Source organism: Macadamia integrifolia, chromosome 4, assembly GCF_013358625.1.
Source record: "Macadamia integrifolia cultivar HAES 741 chromosome 4, SCU_Mint_v3, whole genome shotgun sequence".
Classification (NCBI taxonomy): Eukaryota; Viridiplantae; Streptophyta; class Magnoliopsida; order Proteales; family Proteaceae; genus Macadamia; species Macadamia integrifolia.
This window is the reverse complement of record NC_056560.1, coordinates 2,125,964-2,144,132: the sequence shown is the minus strand read 5'-3', so window position 1 is coordinate 2,144,132 and position 18,169 is coordinate 2,125,964. Positions and strand designations below refer to the sequence as shown.

General features: G+C 36.7%; 1 protein-coding gene across 2 annotated transcripts; it reads left to right on the top strand.

Moving 5' to 3' along the window:
* Nucleotides 1–2,044: 2,044 nt before the first annotated feature.
* On the top strand, nucleotides 2,045–16,380 carry LOC122076645 (RNA pseudouridine synthase 7-like). 2 transcript variants are annotated; one of them, XM_042642056.1, is made up of 12 exons: nucleotides 2,045–2,396; nucleotides 2,517–2,560; nucleotides 2,685–2,762; nucleotides 3,810–3,910; nucleotides 4,125–4,212; nucleotides 4,917–4,995; nucleotides 5,172–5,254; nucleotides 7,280–7,345; nucleotides 9,649–9,705; nucleotides 14,203–14,328; nucleotides 14,776–15,020; nucleotides 15,213–15,640. In XM_042642056.1, exons 1-12 carry the CDS (start codon nucleotides 2,306–2,308, stop codon nucleotides 15,229–15,231), a joined length of 1,077 nt encoding a protein of 358 aa, XP_042497990.1. In that variant the 5' UTR covers nucleotides 2,045–2,305; the 3' UTR covers nucleotides 15,232–15,640. The 2 variants fall into 2 exon arrangements, with proteins under 2 accessions (XP_042497990.1, XP_042497989.1); XM_042642055.1 differs by lacking the exon at nucleotides 15,213–15,640 and adding an exon at nucleotides 16,017–16,380 and having other exon boundaries at nucleotides 2,053–2,396.
* Nucleotides 16,381–18,169: the final 1,789 nt, after the last annotated feature.

Sequence of the window (18,169 nt, the reverse complement as noted above, 5' to 3'; positions counted from 1 at the left end):
TTAAAAAAAAAAAAAAAAAAAAAAAAGTCTCGATCAATGTAAATTTGAACTTATGCAATTGACCACATACATATTGTTTTTTCCATATGCAATCTCCACTTGGTAATATTGATGGTTGAATTTCCAATTTATAAACCTATATCATATAAAAATTAGGAAGATGGTTTTTTTGAGCAAACAAAGCATACCAATGAGATGTAACAAACAATTTCTTAGGAGCACAACAAAGTCATTTCACATGAAAATAACGTAGATATAATGATTTATTTAAAAACTTATGGGAAGAGACTCTTTGAAGATGAAGCATAGAGTAGAAATATTCAATTTTTTATTGATCATATTTTCATTCTCACCATAAACAATAATACAAATTTTGAATGCGAATGTGCATACCTTACTCCTAAGTTTAGAGTATCCTTTCCCAAAACTTATAATTCTAATTATATCCTCCCTTTCACTACACTAAATGTGATTTTCGCTTCATGATATTGGTAGATGTAGTTGAAGTTTCAATTATAACGTAAACATATATATATATATATATATATATACTTTTTTTAATAAATCTATCGATTAGTGAATTATTTTTTTTATGGAATTATTTATATGCATGTCATTAAATATATTTGTTACATGAAACCTATTGTTTGGAGCCACATATTGATAATGACATCCATCTAAGTTGTTATTGTAATGCCACGCTTATTGTGACATTTCATCGATGGTAATATGTTTTATATATATATATATATATGTGATTTTTTTAGTAAGGTTATATATGAATAACATCTACTAATATGTGACATTTCATTAATGAGAATGTGTTATATATGAATTACATATGCTAATATTAAGAACTTACTCGTGGCAATGATTCAAGTGTGTCACACACCCTCAACCCTACCCAACCCAACCCAACCCAACCCAACCCATTTTTTCTCATCGTGTAAAATAGGTTAAATCATATGACTCTTCCAATATTTTATTATTATTATATATATAACTAAGATTGACAGAGCTTTACCTAACTAACCATGGTATGGAGGGTAAATGTGGTAGCACCTATTCCATGCTTGTTGCTGTTGTCACCATAGCCATGAAGTGGCAGATGATGTGACTATATGTGTCCTAATCACAAATTCCTAACCCTATTAGGCATCCAACAGTATTGATGTCAATTGTGAAGAATATAAATTGTATCCAAAAATTTATTTGAAGATGTTAATTTTGTTTGGAACCATATGAAGAATAGAGATGTTAGTAAATAGCGCATGCAAGCATGTAAGTCATACGATTGAGATAAATCGCTAAATTTAATACATGAACGATCTAAAAGTTTCATGTATACAAGGTTCCAAATAATGTGTCATTATGGGAATGGCTTTCCCATGTCATTTGTATATAAAACTTGGGGGAGAGTTTTCTTCGAGAGCGTTGCTCTTGCCTAATGTGATAATGTGATGGACACAGTGTTCATAGAAGCATCAATAAAAGGGGATTTTAAATTTTTATGGGGCAGATCAGTCATTTCAGAAGGCTGTGTCTGGACGCAAATGCAGACGCAGGAGATCCCAGATGGGTTCTGTTTTTCCCCATAGGACTTAGGATAAGGTTCTTTGAGCCAACAAGACAGGGCCAACTTGCAAACCATGTGGCCAACTTGCCATCCATAGGCTTCGTGGATGGACCCAAACCCAGATCCCCAAACCCATTGTCCTCCATCTGTCGTGAAAAGTGACTGCCTCACCAGCTTATGATTCCATCTATCGATTCAAGAAACAGAAAAGGAATCTACGACTGTTTCAATAATTTGACCCTGATACTCTTGTATGTACACAAATACCCTTCCATGCTTCCTTCCACCATGTTAGATGTGACAGATAAAAACCGTGACGAATGGGAGCATATATGCATAGTTTCATAAAATCGGAATCAGATTGGTCGAATCAGACACAGATGTTTTAAGCGCATCAAAGCAAATTCTAGGGTTTTGTCCTTTTAGCAGGTTGTTGGGTTTCAAATCCTTTTTTCTAATGATAAAAGGAAAAACTTAAATATTAGATAAAATAGTTCGTCATTACATCATGGTCACAAAAGAAAGTGTGAAATCCCAACAAACCTAGCACTAAGCGAGTTCCCATAAACGCACACATGGTAGCAGGATTAGAGTCTTTACATTAATATACATATGGAATCGATCCAGAATTAGAGTATATTTCAAAAAGCCGATTCGACTCCCCGATTCTCAGTTTAAATTACTTGAGCATATGTCAGCGACTCAGCGTTCGGTGTGCCGTGAGGGTAAATGAAGAGAGGGAGAGAAGAGGCAGACACGGAGATCGTATGGCAAACCCCAGCAAACCCTCCGGAGCGCGGCGATTACATTTTCCGTAAAGGTAAAAAATTCAAACGAAGAGCTCTCAAACCGCTCATCCCTCGACCTCTTTCACGCTCTTTATAATTACCATTATTGTCTTAAAATTTAAAGAATTTAAATCTTGGCGGGAGTCCTGCAGGGAGGCGCCACGTCAGGCCCTACTACTTCGAGTTCATCTCTCATGTAAGTTTACAATTACATCACTTTGATGTTGCGATCGATATCAAGAAAAGAGGCAAAAGAAAAAGCAGTTAACCCTAGTGACACATTGGAGGTTTCTTTTTTTTTTTGATTGTTTCTGAAATAGGTTAAGAAACGATGGGCCGGGAAAACCATTGTGGATCTGTTCGCAGAAGAGTTCAAAGGAAGGCCCTACGATTATTATGTATGGTCATATTTCCTTCTATATATATATTTTTTTTTGGGGTTTCTTTGCTTGATTTTGTTCATATTAACTTTAGTCTTCATATTCTTGATTCGATTCGTTCAATCCATATTTTCCCTCTACCCCCCCCCCCCCTTTCTCAATGTGCATTAAAAAGGGCTTCTCGTGCGCCACCTTGCAGACTCTTTTACTGAAAATTGCGATGTATTTGATGATTCCAACCATCCTTCTGTAAGTTAGTTGATTTCGTGCAAAAGATGGCCAGGAGAAAAGGGTCCTAGGAAGTTATTAGGGGTGTCAATTCCTAAACCGAACCGGTAAAACCGGCCGGACCGAACCGAACCGAAGCCTTATTGGTTCGGTTCAGTTTAGAGTATTGCAACCCTAAAACCAAACCGAACCGCATCGAAAACCGGATGAATCCGAAACCAAACCGAAACCGGCTCAAAACCCAGACCGAAACTGAAACCAAACCGGTAAGAAACCGAAAGACTCCAAAATTCATTAAAAAAATCAAAATTTGCATAGTTTTGTATACGTTTGTATGGAAAGTCGAATCCAAACTAGACCAAAAACCAAAACCAACCCGGTTACAAATCGATTTAAGAAACCGAAGACAAACCGAAACCAAACCGCACCGAAACCGGAATTTCCTTATTGGTTTGGTTTCAGTTTCAACTTTCCCACACCGAAACCGACTCAACCCGGACCGAAACCAAGCCAGACCGACCGATCGACACCCCTAGAAGTTATAGATCAGATGATCATCATGATTTTTTCTTTTTCTTTTTCTTTTTCTTTTTGGTGAATTGATCTCCATTGTAGGTCTGTTGAATAGGTGGGACTTATCCTCTCGCACGACATATTATCCAAGCCTGTTACAATTTATAATTAACAAACCGTTTACCTGTATGCTCGTTTGTAGACATGTACATGTGAACTTTGTTGGCCCATGCTATATATTCCTGTTGTCTGCTGCACTCATCTTCTTCTTCCTATCGGGGTATCTGAAATTTAAATTGATTATTGTTGTCTTGAGTACTGTAGGTCAGTGCCATAAAGTCTGGAAGGATCCAAGTCGATGGACAATCCGTATCAGTTTCATATATAGTTCAATCATCGCAAAAGATAAGCCACTTCGTGCACAGGTTTGTTGTGCCTCATAGATTTTCTCATGGTTTGTTGTGCCTCATAGGTTTTCTCATTTTCTATCCATCGTATTAATTTTTTATATTGATTAAATGGTATCATCATTTCTTTTATTTTCCTATTTTTTCTTTTTATTCCTCATATAAATTTTGGACTGCGACCACCAAATTATTCAAACTCTAAGATGGAACTAATACTGAGTCAGTGGTGCAGGCATGAACCACCAGCAATGGCATTGGATGTTTCAATTCTGCACAAAGAACCTGATGTTCTGACTGTGTGTAAGCCTGCATCTGTTCCGGTTAGTCACCAATACTTGATGCCTGTTATGATGCTGTACTTCAGTTTACATGATAGCTTGAGCATTGTGGTTTAATTTAGTTCGTTGTGCTCTTTCATTTCCATGTTGCAAAGATTTTATTCAATTTGACTCCAAAGTTTACATCTGTCTTCATAGAATCATAGGAGTCATTTGCATTTTCCTCACTAAGAGATAAACATTTGTATAGCTGCAAAGTGTTGTTCTCATTGATCTACTTGCAAGTGAATCATACAAGTTCCAAGAAAAAGGACTGGATGCCTGTCGAGGTCATGATCTGCATTGCGAATTCATGGTTGCCATATTCATTGTGAAAAGAAAACCAAGGAAATAGATGGAAAGGTGATCAAGGGGCAGAATCAGAAACCTTAAACAGTCTATTACATCCAATCAATTGTGGTTGGGTGGGGTGGGAAACTTTTCTTATAACAGTGTTATTGTTTCTACTGTATGGTGATCTCAGAAATAAACCTGACATTGGTTAGTATTTTGACTCCTAAACTTTTCGAAAAGGAAGTTGGTCAACATGATGTCTTAGGTTTCATATCTTTTTCACTTACTGGGATTCTGCTACATAATGAGCCATGCAAGGGGGGTGGCTTATTCTTGTGTTGACTTCGTGACTTTAGTATTCCCCTTTTAAAGTGTACATGACCAGCAGTAAATCTATTTTTATTTCTATGTAGGTGCATCCATGTGGTCAGTATAGGAAGAACACAGTTGTTGGCATCCTTCAGGCAGAACATGGCTTGTCTCCTTTGTTTCGTATCCAATATCTTGATGTAGAAGCATTGTAAATCTTCAGATATAATTATGGATCTGATTTCCTTCTTTGATAGGTCACTTATCATCTTTGCTATCATTTTAGTCTATTATTCAATCTTTCACATTAAATGTGGTTCTCCAGTTTCCTTGCTTTCCTTTAACATTTCTTTTATCAGCTGTGCATCGATTAGATCGCATGGTCTCTGGACTTCTTATCTTAGCAAGAACTGCGGCTAAAGCAGATGTATTTAGGCAACAGGTCAGCCTGTTTCTGCTATATTCATGAAGATGAGTAGTGCATAAATATGCCTCTGCCATGTTTACATCATATATGCAAATAGATATGCTTTACGTCTATTGCGTGTTTCGCATGCCTGCATACTCAATAATTGGTTGTACTGGTGGAGCTTCTTATGTATTTGTATGGATTTTCTGTCAACAATATGCTTTGGTATATGTTTTATGACTGCGTCATCCTGTTAAGCTTCTAGGGACCACACGTACAAGTGCTAAAGAGCATCACACCATATAGACTTTGATGGCTCATTAATCAGAAGGAAAATAATAGTTCTTCATTACTTCTGAAAGAAGCAAATGTCTTGGGGCTATGTCATAGTAACATGTATATATACAAATTGACAATATATGAAATAGAATCTAAGTGCATGCCCAAAAAAATAAAAATAAAAAAATGTAAAAAATCGTTCTGTTCTTAACTACCCCTTGCATTTTGCTTCTTTGGGCGTCATGTGGTCCATGGTCTATTAGAGCTGCCAAGTTGGGTCCACTCCACAACTACCCAACAAAATGAATGACTATGGGTTGGGCTGCTTATTCTTTTTGCTTAAAATTTCAATGCTGGACATGTCCTTTGATACAGTTTATAGTTGGATTTCACTTCTTTGGATACTTACCATTGCTGTTGCTGGTACTTGTGGCATGCCTATCAAATATTTAAATTGTCCATATTGTAGAAACGCAACCCTAAAACGATGCAAAAGATAATGGAAAAATAGAATAAACAATGCACACAAATTTACGAGGTTAGGCAAAGGTTGCCTACATCCTCGGTGAGATGAGATCCTGCTTCACTATCAATGGAGAATAGGGTTACAGCGCTCGTCCTCACACCTCTCAGTATTGCTTGCATTATAAAGAAAGAAACCCTCGCTACAAATATATAGTGAAAAACCCTAATCCGGAAAATACACAATTGCCCTCAAATAAAAAATTTGAGCGGGGGGCTGCGCTCAAGGCATTGCACGAGTACTCCCTGGATTAAACTGTGACGGAATACAAAATATCGTACACCAACACATATGCCTCATCTGTTAGGCATCAAATGTGAAGGCTCTTAAAGTAGTTGCTTCTATTGTTTCCCTTCTTTTTTCCTAATAATAATTCTAGTCCAGGAATGAGTCTAAGAATAAAGGAATTGGTGTATATAATGTCAAAAGGAAAAGCAGTTGACCAGTTAAAGTAGAATTACGACATCTGTATGAAGTGCCATATTAAAGACAAACCAAATTAGCTTCAACTAGTACCAATCAAAATATCTTTGGCATATACATATCAGCAATACCAAATTATGTAACATGTATATTATGCAATGCGCATATATAATTATTGTTTATTGGACTCTAGAAATCTTCTATAAAGTAGTTCACAAAGGAAGAAAAACCAGACTGTGATACCAAAGCTGAAGGTTAGTATATAGAGAAATAGAAGAGGGAAAGAAATAGCAATACTTTGCAAAGAAGAGAAGGCTTACAGGGACTTATTTTATGGAAAGAAAGGAGGAGGAAATAAAATATTTGATACTACTCATTTAAGGTGCAGCTTGAGGTGAGTGGCTTACCACTTATGTATGCATATATTTTTGCTCGAATCTTGGTACTGGCCAACATGGCACATGGTCACATGAAATCTTCCTAAATGGATTTCAAGGCATGTTATCTTTTGAAGGGACCATAAATTTTGATGATTGTTATTTTTACCTCTCCACGAACTCCTATAAAAAATGCTGTTCTGTTGGCGAGTTTCCAAGTATACAAATTCCTGTATGGGCACAGTCAAAGACCTGGAACTCAATAGTGTCCAGGTAAAACAATCAAGATACAACTTTGGTTTTTGTTCTGAAATTTTGGTTTTTGCTTATTGGGGTTGGTTTCTTTTGTTGAATGATTGGTAACAAACTAAGAAAAAAACAAAAAAAAAGAGACTGGTAACAAATTTATCAAGAAGTTTTCTCTTTCTCATTTAAGGTCATACACATGTATTGCAGATTGAGGCTGGGATGGTGCATAAAGAGTATATTGCAATGGTTATTGGGTTATTCCCAGAGGAAGAGGTACTCTTTTACTGTTTAAGATGTGAGTCATTCATGGCATAGTTGTCAAAGGGGCTAGGCGACCCAAGCCAGTCGCCTTGACAACCATGATTCATGATCAAAGTTTATTATTTATTTAATCTTATTTCTCGGCAGCTAGATACTCTTGTGACCATAAATTGCTCCTTCAGAATCTGGCTACATTAAACAAAAGAGGTTATGGTAGATATGAAGTAACATGTGAAGAATGTATATTCGTTTATACAATATTTCCCTTGTAGTTTCTGCTGAAGCTGTGTTTCAAGAACAATCAGGATGAGAGAGGACACATGGATCACATGCCAAACTTGTATTCCTAATAGACTCTGTGGGGGCTTGACATGTAGCAGAACCTGAAATAAATAATAGATCATGTTCGTAACTGATAAGAAATTGTATTATTTTATAGGGGGTACTAGTTTGATTAATTGCTGTAAAATATTATGTTTCTTAAGTTCTTATCTCTTGTTTATGTTTATTTTTCTTAACAAATTACTTTCTTTGGGTATGTACTTCTATGTCTAATTATGTTTGTCAATTGAACACTCATATGATGTATTCAACTGAAACTTTTATGATAGTTGTTTGATCTATCGAAAGGTAAGGGTAGCCTAAAAAAGGCTGTGTCAACTTAAGACAGGAAAATCTCCTGATGCCTTTGTATACCAATGCTGCTTGATCTTTTGGGGGGTTGCTCAACCACCATTGTCTTTGTAAATTTCTTGACAGAGTAAGGATATCTCAATTTGCAACTGCATATATGGTTGTTTGCAGTTTAAGTCATGAGAAATTCCCTGGTATCTTTTTGAGCCAAGGATGCTTCATCTTATTGGGTTTTCAAGCAGCATTGGTCTTTGTAGAATCCTTGACTGTGCAGTGATATCTCAATTTGCAGCTACATTCTCTCCAGTTCATGTTGCATGGGAGTGCGCTTATAGGTTGCTCATCTTTAGCTATTGTAGGCATGGCCCTTGGATTTTTTTTTGCTCCATGGTTTGCATACTTGAGCGCCTTGTGGATTTTTGGCTGGAGGAGAGGAAAACTATAAAATGAGAATACAGAGAGGGAAATGAAGAAGATTGAATAGATTGTCTCGAACCTGCCTCTCCGCTGTTGCATGAACCATTTATGATGGCCGCATCTGGGTGGATTGTGGTGCTACCATTCCTTTAGGATAACTTTTGACTACATTAAAAATTCGGGGAAGAGTTTTTATTGATATGGAGTTTGTACGATAACTCAATTTTATGGAATTGACTTTTTTGGTTGAGTGGAGTTGTGGTAGTTCAATCTATAAAGGAAGGACAATTGATTGCACTTGGCTTAGAACCATTGTCGTGCCCCCTTAATTACCAGGTCTTCCGGCAAAAGGTTTCCAAGGGGTTCCATCAATCAATCTTGAACCCTGACCCTCGAAGTATATATGCTTAGGATTCCTTTCAAAGGTAAAGTGGAAGGCATATCGACCCCCTCAAGCTGGCTGAATACCACCTTACCCTCAAATTTCTGCATTTGTTCTTATTCCACCTTTTCTGATTCCACAGGCTTACCTTCTACAGTTCTTGTTACCTTCTAGGCCCAGTATTTTAGTAAGTTCATTCAATTTTATATCGTCTTTCTTCAGGTTCTAACAAATAGATAACCGTCTGAGTAAATAATCTCTTTTGGCCAGAAAAAAAATCATCCCATTGATTCTGCTTGTATATTTTGTGACTATACTCTGTTCAAATGTTGTCCACACTGATCCATCCCATTGCTTGTGACCAAGGGTGGAGGATAATCTCCGATTTGCTCTAATGGTTCTTCATCAACTTGATTGGTATACATTTCTGCTTAAGCCCTTACCAACAATTCTGAGATCAACATCATTTACTTTCCTTCATGAAAATTATAGTGGGATTACTGACTGGTCCTTAAGAGTATGCCTTGTCCACTGCATCTTGACTGATGTCTTGTCTCTTCTCATTGTCTTACTAAAGTTGCATGCTTTATATTTTAATTGAAACTAAGAAAGGGTTTCGGCACCATTTCTGCACATATTCAGGATTCCACTAGGATTTGGTTAAGGGATTATTCCCATTCTTTCTCTGCTCATGTTATGCCTGTTTATCATAACAATACCATATGTAGCTTAAAGTTTGATAATAAAATAATTTGTTGTCAGTTGTCACTGTGTAGTTTTATTTCCAAGATTATGCTGTTTTAGTTTTATAATGTTCTCCTTTTTAAGCAGACAACAATGTAGAATTTCCCTGTTTGATGTTTGGACAGAATTTTGTTTCCAGCAAGTGGTCAATGTCAATGTCAATTATAATGCCAGAGAAGGGAGGAGCTCAGTTGAGGTAAGGGTTCCCATTCACCCTGTTTCTGTTTTACTGATTGTGGTTAGTAACTGGGAGGAAACAAATGGAAATCTGGAACATACAAATATGATTGGAAGTCAGCAATTCAAGTGTAACGTTTGTTTGTTGTCAGTAACACTTAAAAAGGTGACATGGATGGTGGGCTTGATGATGGTATTTTGATTAATACACGTGTACTTTATTCACATAATTTTTCTATCGATGAAGGATGACAACTAAAACACAGGGACTCATCTTTCCATTTTCAATAAGATGGAGGCAGAACTTGACATACTGGAGGCAAGTGTTTGAATTTTAAAAGTAACCGCAAGCATACGGATCAGTGTAGCTAATTGGTCGAACACAAAGAGAGCAGTCACTTTATTTTTAGCTTCTTTTAATAATGCGAAAGTGTAACGATTGATTATGGTGATCTACTTCTAACTACCGTCCTAACACAAATGCATCTAAAAGTGTCATAACCAACAAATCTAGGGAAATTGGAATTGCAATTGAAATAAAAATTAAACGACCTAACCATTCACATCTAACCCTAACCATTCGTCATCTAAGAATTTAAATACTCAAACCACACAATTAAAAATCAAATAACTGAAAGTAAAAGTGCTGAAATAAAAAGTGCTGAAAAGTAAACAAATAAAATAAGAAGGGGAAAAAGCTAGAGAGAGGCACACAAGTAGGTATCTATACTCAAGGTTCACGGTATCGGGTTTCGATTAGGTTGCGACCTTTGGGGAAATTTCCACCGTAATTTCGAGGACACCAGGGAATTTTTCTCGATATGGTGGAAACTTAGGTTTCGACCCCTAAACAATGTTTTTTTTTGTTTGATTTTTTATGTACAATCTATTTTAAACATTTCTAATACATTCACATCATTTGTTTCATAAAAAAAACACAAAAAGTCTTACTTGTGTGGTGAACCAAAGGTTTGATAATCATTACGCTGACTTGTTGGCTTAAATTCTGAAAATTTACTACATAATGACTATATATAGTTTACAATCTACATCAAAACATAAGACATAATCCAAATGATCCAAAATAAATAAAAATATTACATCGACAGTTATCTATCAAAACTGAATAGTAATGACTCAATTACTCAACACTCGAAAGTAGTGACTCAATTCCAAGTAAAATGTCTAGGTGGTTCCATCCAAGTAGTGACTCACTACCCTCAAGGCATGCATGTTATCTTTTCTAACATTATTTAGTAAGCTATATATACCTTATATCATAAAAAATCAGCATTAAGCCACATCAAGTCATTAAAATCAACATTTAGCATCATCAAATCATAAAAAAATCAACATTAAGTCACATTAAGTTATAAAGAATCAACATTTAAATAAATGCTCTTGTTCTATAATAAGTTTGATTGGTCAAATGGTTTTTATTTTTATATGAGACTTTTTGTATTAGGTATAACATAAAACCAACTTTCCAATAAGTCTAAGATTACTTAAATCTGAGTTGTAATGACATAGTTATGTTTTGGTCAAACTTATTTTAAAGTGCGCGAATGCTGTTAAAATCGTCTGAATGAAAATAATTTTAGGAATATCAAAACAAAATTATTTTACAGGATTTTTGGTTTTTAGCAATGTTTTAACATTATAGGATTTATAAAATTTTCATAATTGAGAAAAACCCCAGCATTTAAAAGTTGAAAATCACCCCTATAACTAAAATCCAGTTTTTGTTCTTAGACTGAGGGGTTGACTTTTTATCCTTTAGGAATTTGATTATTAAACTGTTTTTATTGGATTCAAATAGGGGGTATTTCTTTATTTATGAATAATATGTTTAGTAAATGAAATAACAAATATAAAAACATTTACTTAAATGATATTTGATATAAATAAGTGCCAAAAAATGAAAATCTCCACTGTTTCCCCAAGTTTCCCACACTTGGGAGACAAAATGCACAAGAGAAGATCGAAATTTCCCATGTTTCGATCGAAACATGGGAATTTTGGTTGAAACTAGGTCGAAACAGGAGATTTTTTAAAATCCCCTATGGTTTCGTTTAGACCTGTGTCGATACCTGCGAAACATGCGAAATTTTGCATGTTTCGCTCGAGTTTACCAACCATGATTCCATAGCTAGAGAGGGGCAAAGCCAATGCATAATCTAGCCATGAACCTTAGGGGAAAGGGAAAGCAATAATGTAAAACTGAAAATTTAAAACCTAATTTAAGAATGAAAGAGTAGTAAGAAGAGGGGATGAGGGGGGGGTGAGAAGTCTACTTGAACTTCAATACTTGAATCCTTGAATTAAAATAACTTGATCGATTTGATATACTACCAGCCCTAAAATTCAGATCTGAACTAAATCAAATCTGAAATTACTAGGACTGGAGAAAACAAATCATAAAGAGAAAAACTAAACTTGAAAGAGATGCTCCACAGCTTGTTCTTGTCACCTAGAACTAAGCCTAGGACTAAAAATTAAAATTATTACACCTTTGAATAACTTGAACTATAAAATAAAATGCTTGCGTTAATCAAAATAAAAGACTTGCATTAATAAAAAAAAAAATTTGCAAAAGTGCCTGCATAAAAAAACTAAGACAAAGAATTAAAGAGAAAAAGAGAGCACAACTAAAAACCTAGAAGAAGAGAGGAAGAGAGGGACACTCCTTTAGGGTTTGGTGGACTCCCTTTTATAAGGAATAGGGGAGAGATGAGGGCGTCCAAGGGTGGATCCCCTTGGACGATTTTGTGGTGAGGTGGAGGGAGGAGAATGGAGAAAAAATAGGAAATGTTCTTGTTTCCTTGTCTTTTTCTTTTTTTTTTTCCTTTTTTTTTTTCCTCCTTTATTTCCTTCTTTTTCTCTCTCTTCAAACTTGCGCACAAACCCCCCTTGACCGACCTCCTTGCTTTAAGTGATGAGTAGGAGAGAGAAAATCTTCAAAAAAAAATCTCCAAAATATGGCAGCCAAGAGGTTCGAACTTGAGACCTCCTAGTGAGGAGGGGATTTTTTCACACCACAACTCACCAACTACGTTAGGTAGTTACCAAAAAAAAATCTTCAATCACTCAAGGGTGTGTCTATCGATCCTTGTTGGCATTTGGAATATTCCTTGTACCTCTGGGATAACTGCAAACGGGCTGATTTTGCATCTCGGTTCAATTCTGATCCATTATTCTTTTTCTGACCTGAAAAGAATAATCACTTATACGGGTGACCAAACGGATGTGTACTTTTAATGCAACACATTCATCTTGCTCATAATTTTATCCTCTTTGCAACCATGAAAAGAAACAGGACCTTTTTACGTGTAACATTGGAGATACAACGCCCCGATAGTCTTTAAGGCCTTTAAAATACAAAACCTGCAAAAAGAGAGTAAAACCCAAGGTAGCTCCATTCTAAATATGTAAAATACATGCTTTTATACCCTAGATTTCACACATAAATGTGCTTATCCGCAAGCATGTTGTTTAGTGCCATAGGATTCTCAAAATGGCACTAATATATAATTGGTCTTTTTGGGCTTCTATAAATCTCATGTCAACCTCAATCAAGTAATGCTTTAACGTTGAGAAAGTTAATAATCTATTGTATTGGATAACTTTACTAGGTACCAATGTAAACTTATGCTAATCGGTTAAATCTTTTGAAGTTTGCATTGGTGAAATGCATTATTTGTGTAGGACCTGAGGACGAGGGCAAATCCTTTAGGTTAGGGCTTATTGGATAGTCATTGCAAAGCCATTTTTTTTTTCTACTTCAATTTTTGGTATGGTGATTTCTTGGGGTGAGAGATGCTAGCTGATTTGTATGGGCATTAGAAATGGGGTAGATGGGGTTCGAGTGAAGGGCGTTGGAATTAGGGAATTTGTAGTATGGCTGATATAAGTGACTGGATTTAGGCTGTTAACGCCCCGGCCTCATTAACCTTGCACAATACTGTCCTCTTTAGCCCATGGGCCTCAAGGCTTTAAAACATGTCGTGCCATGTTAAGGAGGCTAGAGGTTATTAACTAGCCTAGTAATCTCTCCTTAGGCGATGTAGGATTAAAGTTTGCATGTCCTCACCGATCTCCTAAACCCCCTGATACTTGCTGTATTCTTGGTGGGGACACCTCACTGATCTCTCAGGCGAGTCTGGTACTTGTTGTATCTTGGGCGTCACGTGGTACGATTTAGGTTCTAATAAATGTTGGATGGGAATTAGAGTTTGGAAATTTGAGATTTTAGTGGGGTTGAAGGTTGGGTTAAATATTATTGAGTTAGTATCTGTAAAAACAAAAAGAAGGAAGCTAATAGTTCTGAATGGCACGATGACATCTCTTTAGTAGTTTCTTGAGTGTCACATCATAAGCTGTAGATAGCATCACACTTGAGGGAGAATTTGATGAAGCACCAAATTCATTAATCAGTTGTCAGGGACTTGGGGGGGGGCAGAGTGGACCTTCATCAACTGAGTGTTCAATCTAAAAAGAAAGTTTGTCTTTTATGCAGGAGGGAGACCGTGATGGTGGGACAGCCTTGAAGGGAAAGGTTGCATGTACAAAGTTTACAAGGATTAGTACTAATGGAACTCACAGTATTGTTTTATGTGAACCAATCACTGGCCGGACTCATCAGGTAAGTAAATTTATAATTTATAGACTTAGGTGAATTGAATTAGTTTTGCCAACACTATTAACGTAGGACCCCTTCTTTCACTGATCAAGGGACCTTTCTGCTGTAAGTCTTGCATTTTATTTGCTGACGACTCTGCAAACTGTCCTTGTGAAGGACTTGATGTACTTGCATTAATATCTGCAGCTGCTTCATTTCAATAGGCAGTAAATAAATATTTTTAACATTTTGAGAGGGGTTCTCTGAGTAAGCAGGGTAACTCTACACCCTCTCACATTATTTTTATTTTTGTTTTTGTTTTTTTCTTTTAAATCATTGTTTCTCTCTCAAAAAATTCAATAAAATAATGTATGTGAGGAGGTGGGCACCTTAGGCTCAGAGAGCTTATCCCTTTGATTATTTTATGCTTAAAGTTTAGCCTGAATAATCTTGATGATTCTGGATCCACAGATTCGTGTTCACTTGCAATATACTGGCCACCCAATAGCCAATGATGCGCTTTACCTCTCTGAAATCGTTGCTGATCGTTCTACTCAAGGAAAAACAGCTGGTGGAGCTGCGGCAGTTAACTCAGACCATTCTCCAATATCTAATTTTTCTTGTAATGCTGATTCTGATGAATATGAAGAGAACTCCTGTGAGGACTTAAGCATCGATCCTTTGTGTACTAATTGTCCCAACTTGGCTCCTAAGGGGTAAGAAGTTTTACAGCAATTGAATTTTTGAGCATTGTTAACTTTTACCGTCTGAGTAGGACTATCTATTTTAGTACATGTAGACTGTATTTAGCATCGTTATCTCTGAAGTGTTAGTAAACCAAATTGATAAATCATGAACTCAGTACACCTTTACATTCTTCTGTTCTTAATTGTTGGCTAATTTTCCAGCTCAACTCAGCCAGGTTAATCTATTATTACTAGTGAAGTACCACAATATGCACGTCTGAGCACGAATCCTCTGTGATGTGCCTCATTGGTACTTTGGATGGCACATTTAAATGAAAGGAAAAGACATTTAATGTTTTTGTGGAGAAAAACCCATTGTTCACAGGAACTTTGTTCAGATGCTTTTTCCTGACTTCTCATATTGGGAGAGCACTGCCACTCAGAGGATCTGGATGCATTCTAACCTGGTTCTTCAGAAAGTTGGTGAAAAATAATAGAGTTCTGAATTCAATGCTGATGATTGTCTGGTATAGTTTAGTGTTCTCTGGGGTACCCATCAAATGTTCATGTGGAACATGTACTGCTACAGTGCTACTCTGTAATTGAAATGTTTCTAAAATATATTCTGTTGTGTTCGTTTTCCTCTCCAATTATCATTGCACGTCTCATGAAAGTTTTCCATAGCTCTTCCCCTTGTAATTGTCACTTGCTTACCAGTAACAATGGAATCTTCATGGGAGTCAGTAGGCTACAGCTATTCACTACCTACAAAATACAAGCTATGGGCTAAAAACTCGGACCAGTCTGTCTATACACAAGTGAAACCTTAGACTGCTTCTTTTACCATGCCATTGTCCGTAGGTACATCTGTGCAAATATGACTGGGGTACCCCAACTAAAACATAATATTATATTGAATAGTGGTGCTTAGTTTTCCATTTGATGATCATATAAACTTATGATAATGATCAGTCTTCTCTGTGCCACTGCCCATAACGAATTGCTAAATTTTCTTATTTGTTGCAGATATGATGAACAAGAAGAAGGTTTGTGGCTTCATTGTGTGAAGTATTCGGGGCCTGGGTGGATTTATGAATGCCCATATCCAGATTGGGCATCTCTTAGTTAAATCTATCTCTCTCTGGGTGACGGTTTTGTGGTTAGGATGATTGGAAGGGTGATCGTTATCAGTTTGCCGAGTAAAAAAGTCATTGACAGAGATGGCTAGATTCATGTTTCGGTCTTGTAAGCACAAATGTGCGCTGGGTTTAAGTTTTGAAGGCATCTTCAGTGCAGGGGAATTAATGAGAGATGAAAGAATGTTTTGTGGGGAGTATCAAAATATTCTCCTAACCTTGTCTATAATTAATTGATAATACTTATCACTTAATGCTTTCAAGTCTAATTAGATTAGATATTTCAGTTCTGTTTTATGCTTAATACGTTTTTTTTTTTTTTTGGGGGGGGGGTGTTTACTTACATTTTGCCCATTTCAGTCCAAAGCCAAGCCCCCCACCCCACTCACCTCTTTCAAATTTCAGTCTATGTGGAGATATCCGTGAATAGAAAATTAAATTAAGGGTTAAGATGGTTTAATAGTTAATAAAACAAAAGGATAGGGTTTTACTCCACCCAAGGTGAACCAAGAATCTCTTCACCCACCATCTTCATGGCGATTGTGTAGTCTAGATTCTCGGACAGTCTTAAAGGCATTTTGGACTGTTTAAGTGGGAGTAGCAATGACTCAATTCTCCAAGAATCTATTCACATTAATGAAACAAAGAAAAAAAATTCCACAAGAATGTCCAATACAAATGAGAGGGATGAATAGAGTCCGTTTACCTAGAGACGTGATGAGAGCCTACAAAAGCACTGTGGTCTATATTAACAAACCAGAGAAAAAAGCATTGTGGTCTGTCATCTCTTGATAGAGATTTAGTTCATGGAATACTGATATGGATTGACAGTTTGTAATCTCAGGATCAGATCGATACTGTTTGAGACCGATGCTGATCGATCCAATGGTACGATCCAAAGTTAAAAGATAATAAAAATCATTTTCTTCTTAAAGATAAATCCATCTGATCCAGATCTTGGAATCGATACCTTAAAGGGCTTAAACCATGCAAGATTATTTTGATCATGTGGATCTTATGTGGTTTGTGATCGGAGATGGTCTACTAAAAAGAACCCAGATGATGCTCATGAATCCTGGGGAAAGAAAGAGATAGAAAGAGAGAGAGAGAGATGGAACATTCTTTCTGGTGCTTTAAAAGCCGCTATGGAACAATTGAACAATGGAACACCACACCACAGTCGTGAGTCTCGTGACAGTAGCAGTGGAGGGAAGCTGGGGCCTGGGAGTGGGAGTTGGGAGCGGGAACGTCTTTCTTGAACCTCGAGAGATCCGCATGCGCCGATAGAGTACCATATAGCGTGCTGCTTCTGCCGTGAGCTGACCGATCATATTTGTGACGCGTGGCGCCTTCTTGTTCGTTATCTGGCTTGCTTTTTTGTCCCTCATGGAGTGGGAAGTGAGGACCTTTTTCTGCCTGGAAAATCTGGATTTTCTATATATATGGAAATGACGTGGCCACAACGGTATCGTACGTGAGACGAAAAAGAATATTAATTAGGTGACGTGGACGTACGGACTATGTGTAACGTTAAAGAAAATCTCGCGCACGCGAAAGCCAAAATAAAATTAGCTCTCAAGCCACTCGTCAGTCGTCACTCTTCAGTAACCGAGTCACCGACCTACTTTTACTTATCCGACGTGGCTGTTCCCCAATCAACTATAGGCCAATTAAGGACGACATGTCATCATTTGTAACCACGTGAATTAATCGAATGAGTTTTCCGGCGCGAAAAACAGATTAAAAAAAAAAAAGCTGAAGCGCCTTAGTCTCTCCACCATACCCTACCATCATCTTTCTTCTATTCATAAAGAACCCACAGGAATAGTAATAGTAGAAGAAGAAAAGCATAAATAAACAAGGGAAAATGAGATTAAGAGCAATGAAGATTAACTATGAATATTTTTCCCCAACTTTTCCTTTTCTTTCTATACAGAGGAGGGATCGACTACAGTTCTCTCTGCATTCTGCAACATCCATTAGAAAATAACCAAAAGGAAGAAGAAGAACCCAGTACCCACAAAAAAGAGAAATAGCCAACAA

Excerpts from the sequence above, each read along its gene's own strand:
- LOC122076645 (XM_042642055.1), top strand. The coding sequence starts at position 2,306 with ATGAAGAGAGGGAGAGAAGAGGCAGACACGGAGATCGTATGGCAAACC. Across the intron at positions 2,561-2,684 it reads ACTTCGAGTTCATCTCTCAT|GTTAAGAAACGATGGGCCGG; the intron begins GTAAGTTTACAA and ends TTTCTGAAATAG. Across the intron at positions 3,911-4,124 it reads ATAAGCCACTTCGTGCACAG|GCATGAACCACCAGCAATGG; the intron begins GTTTGTTGTGCC and ends TCAGTGGTGCAG.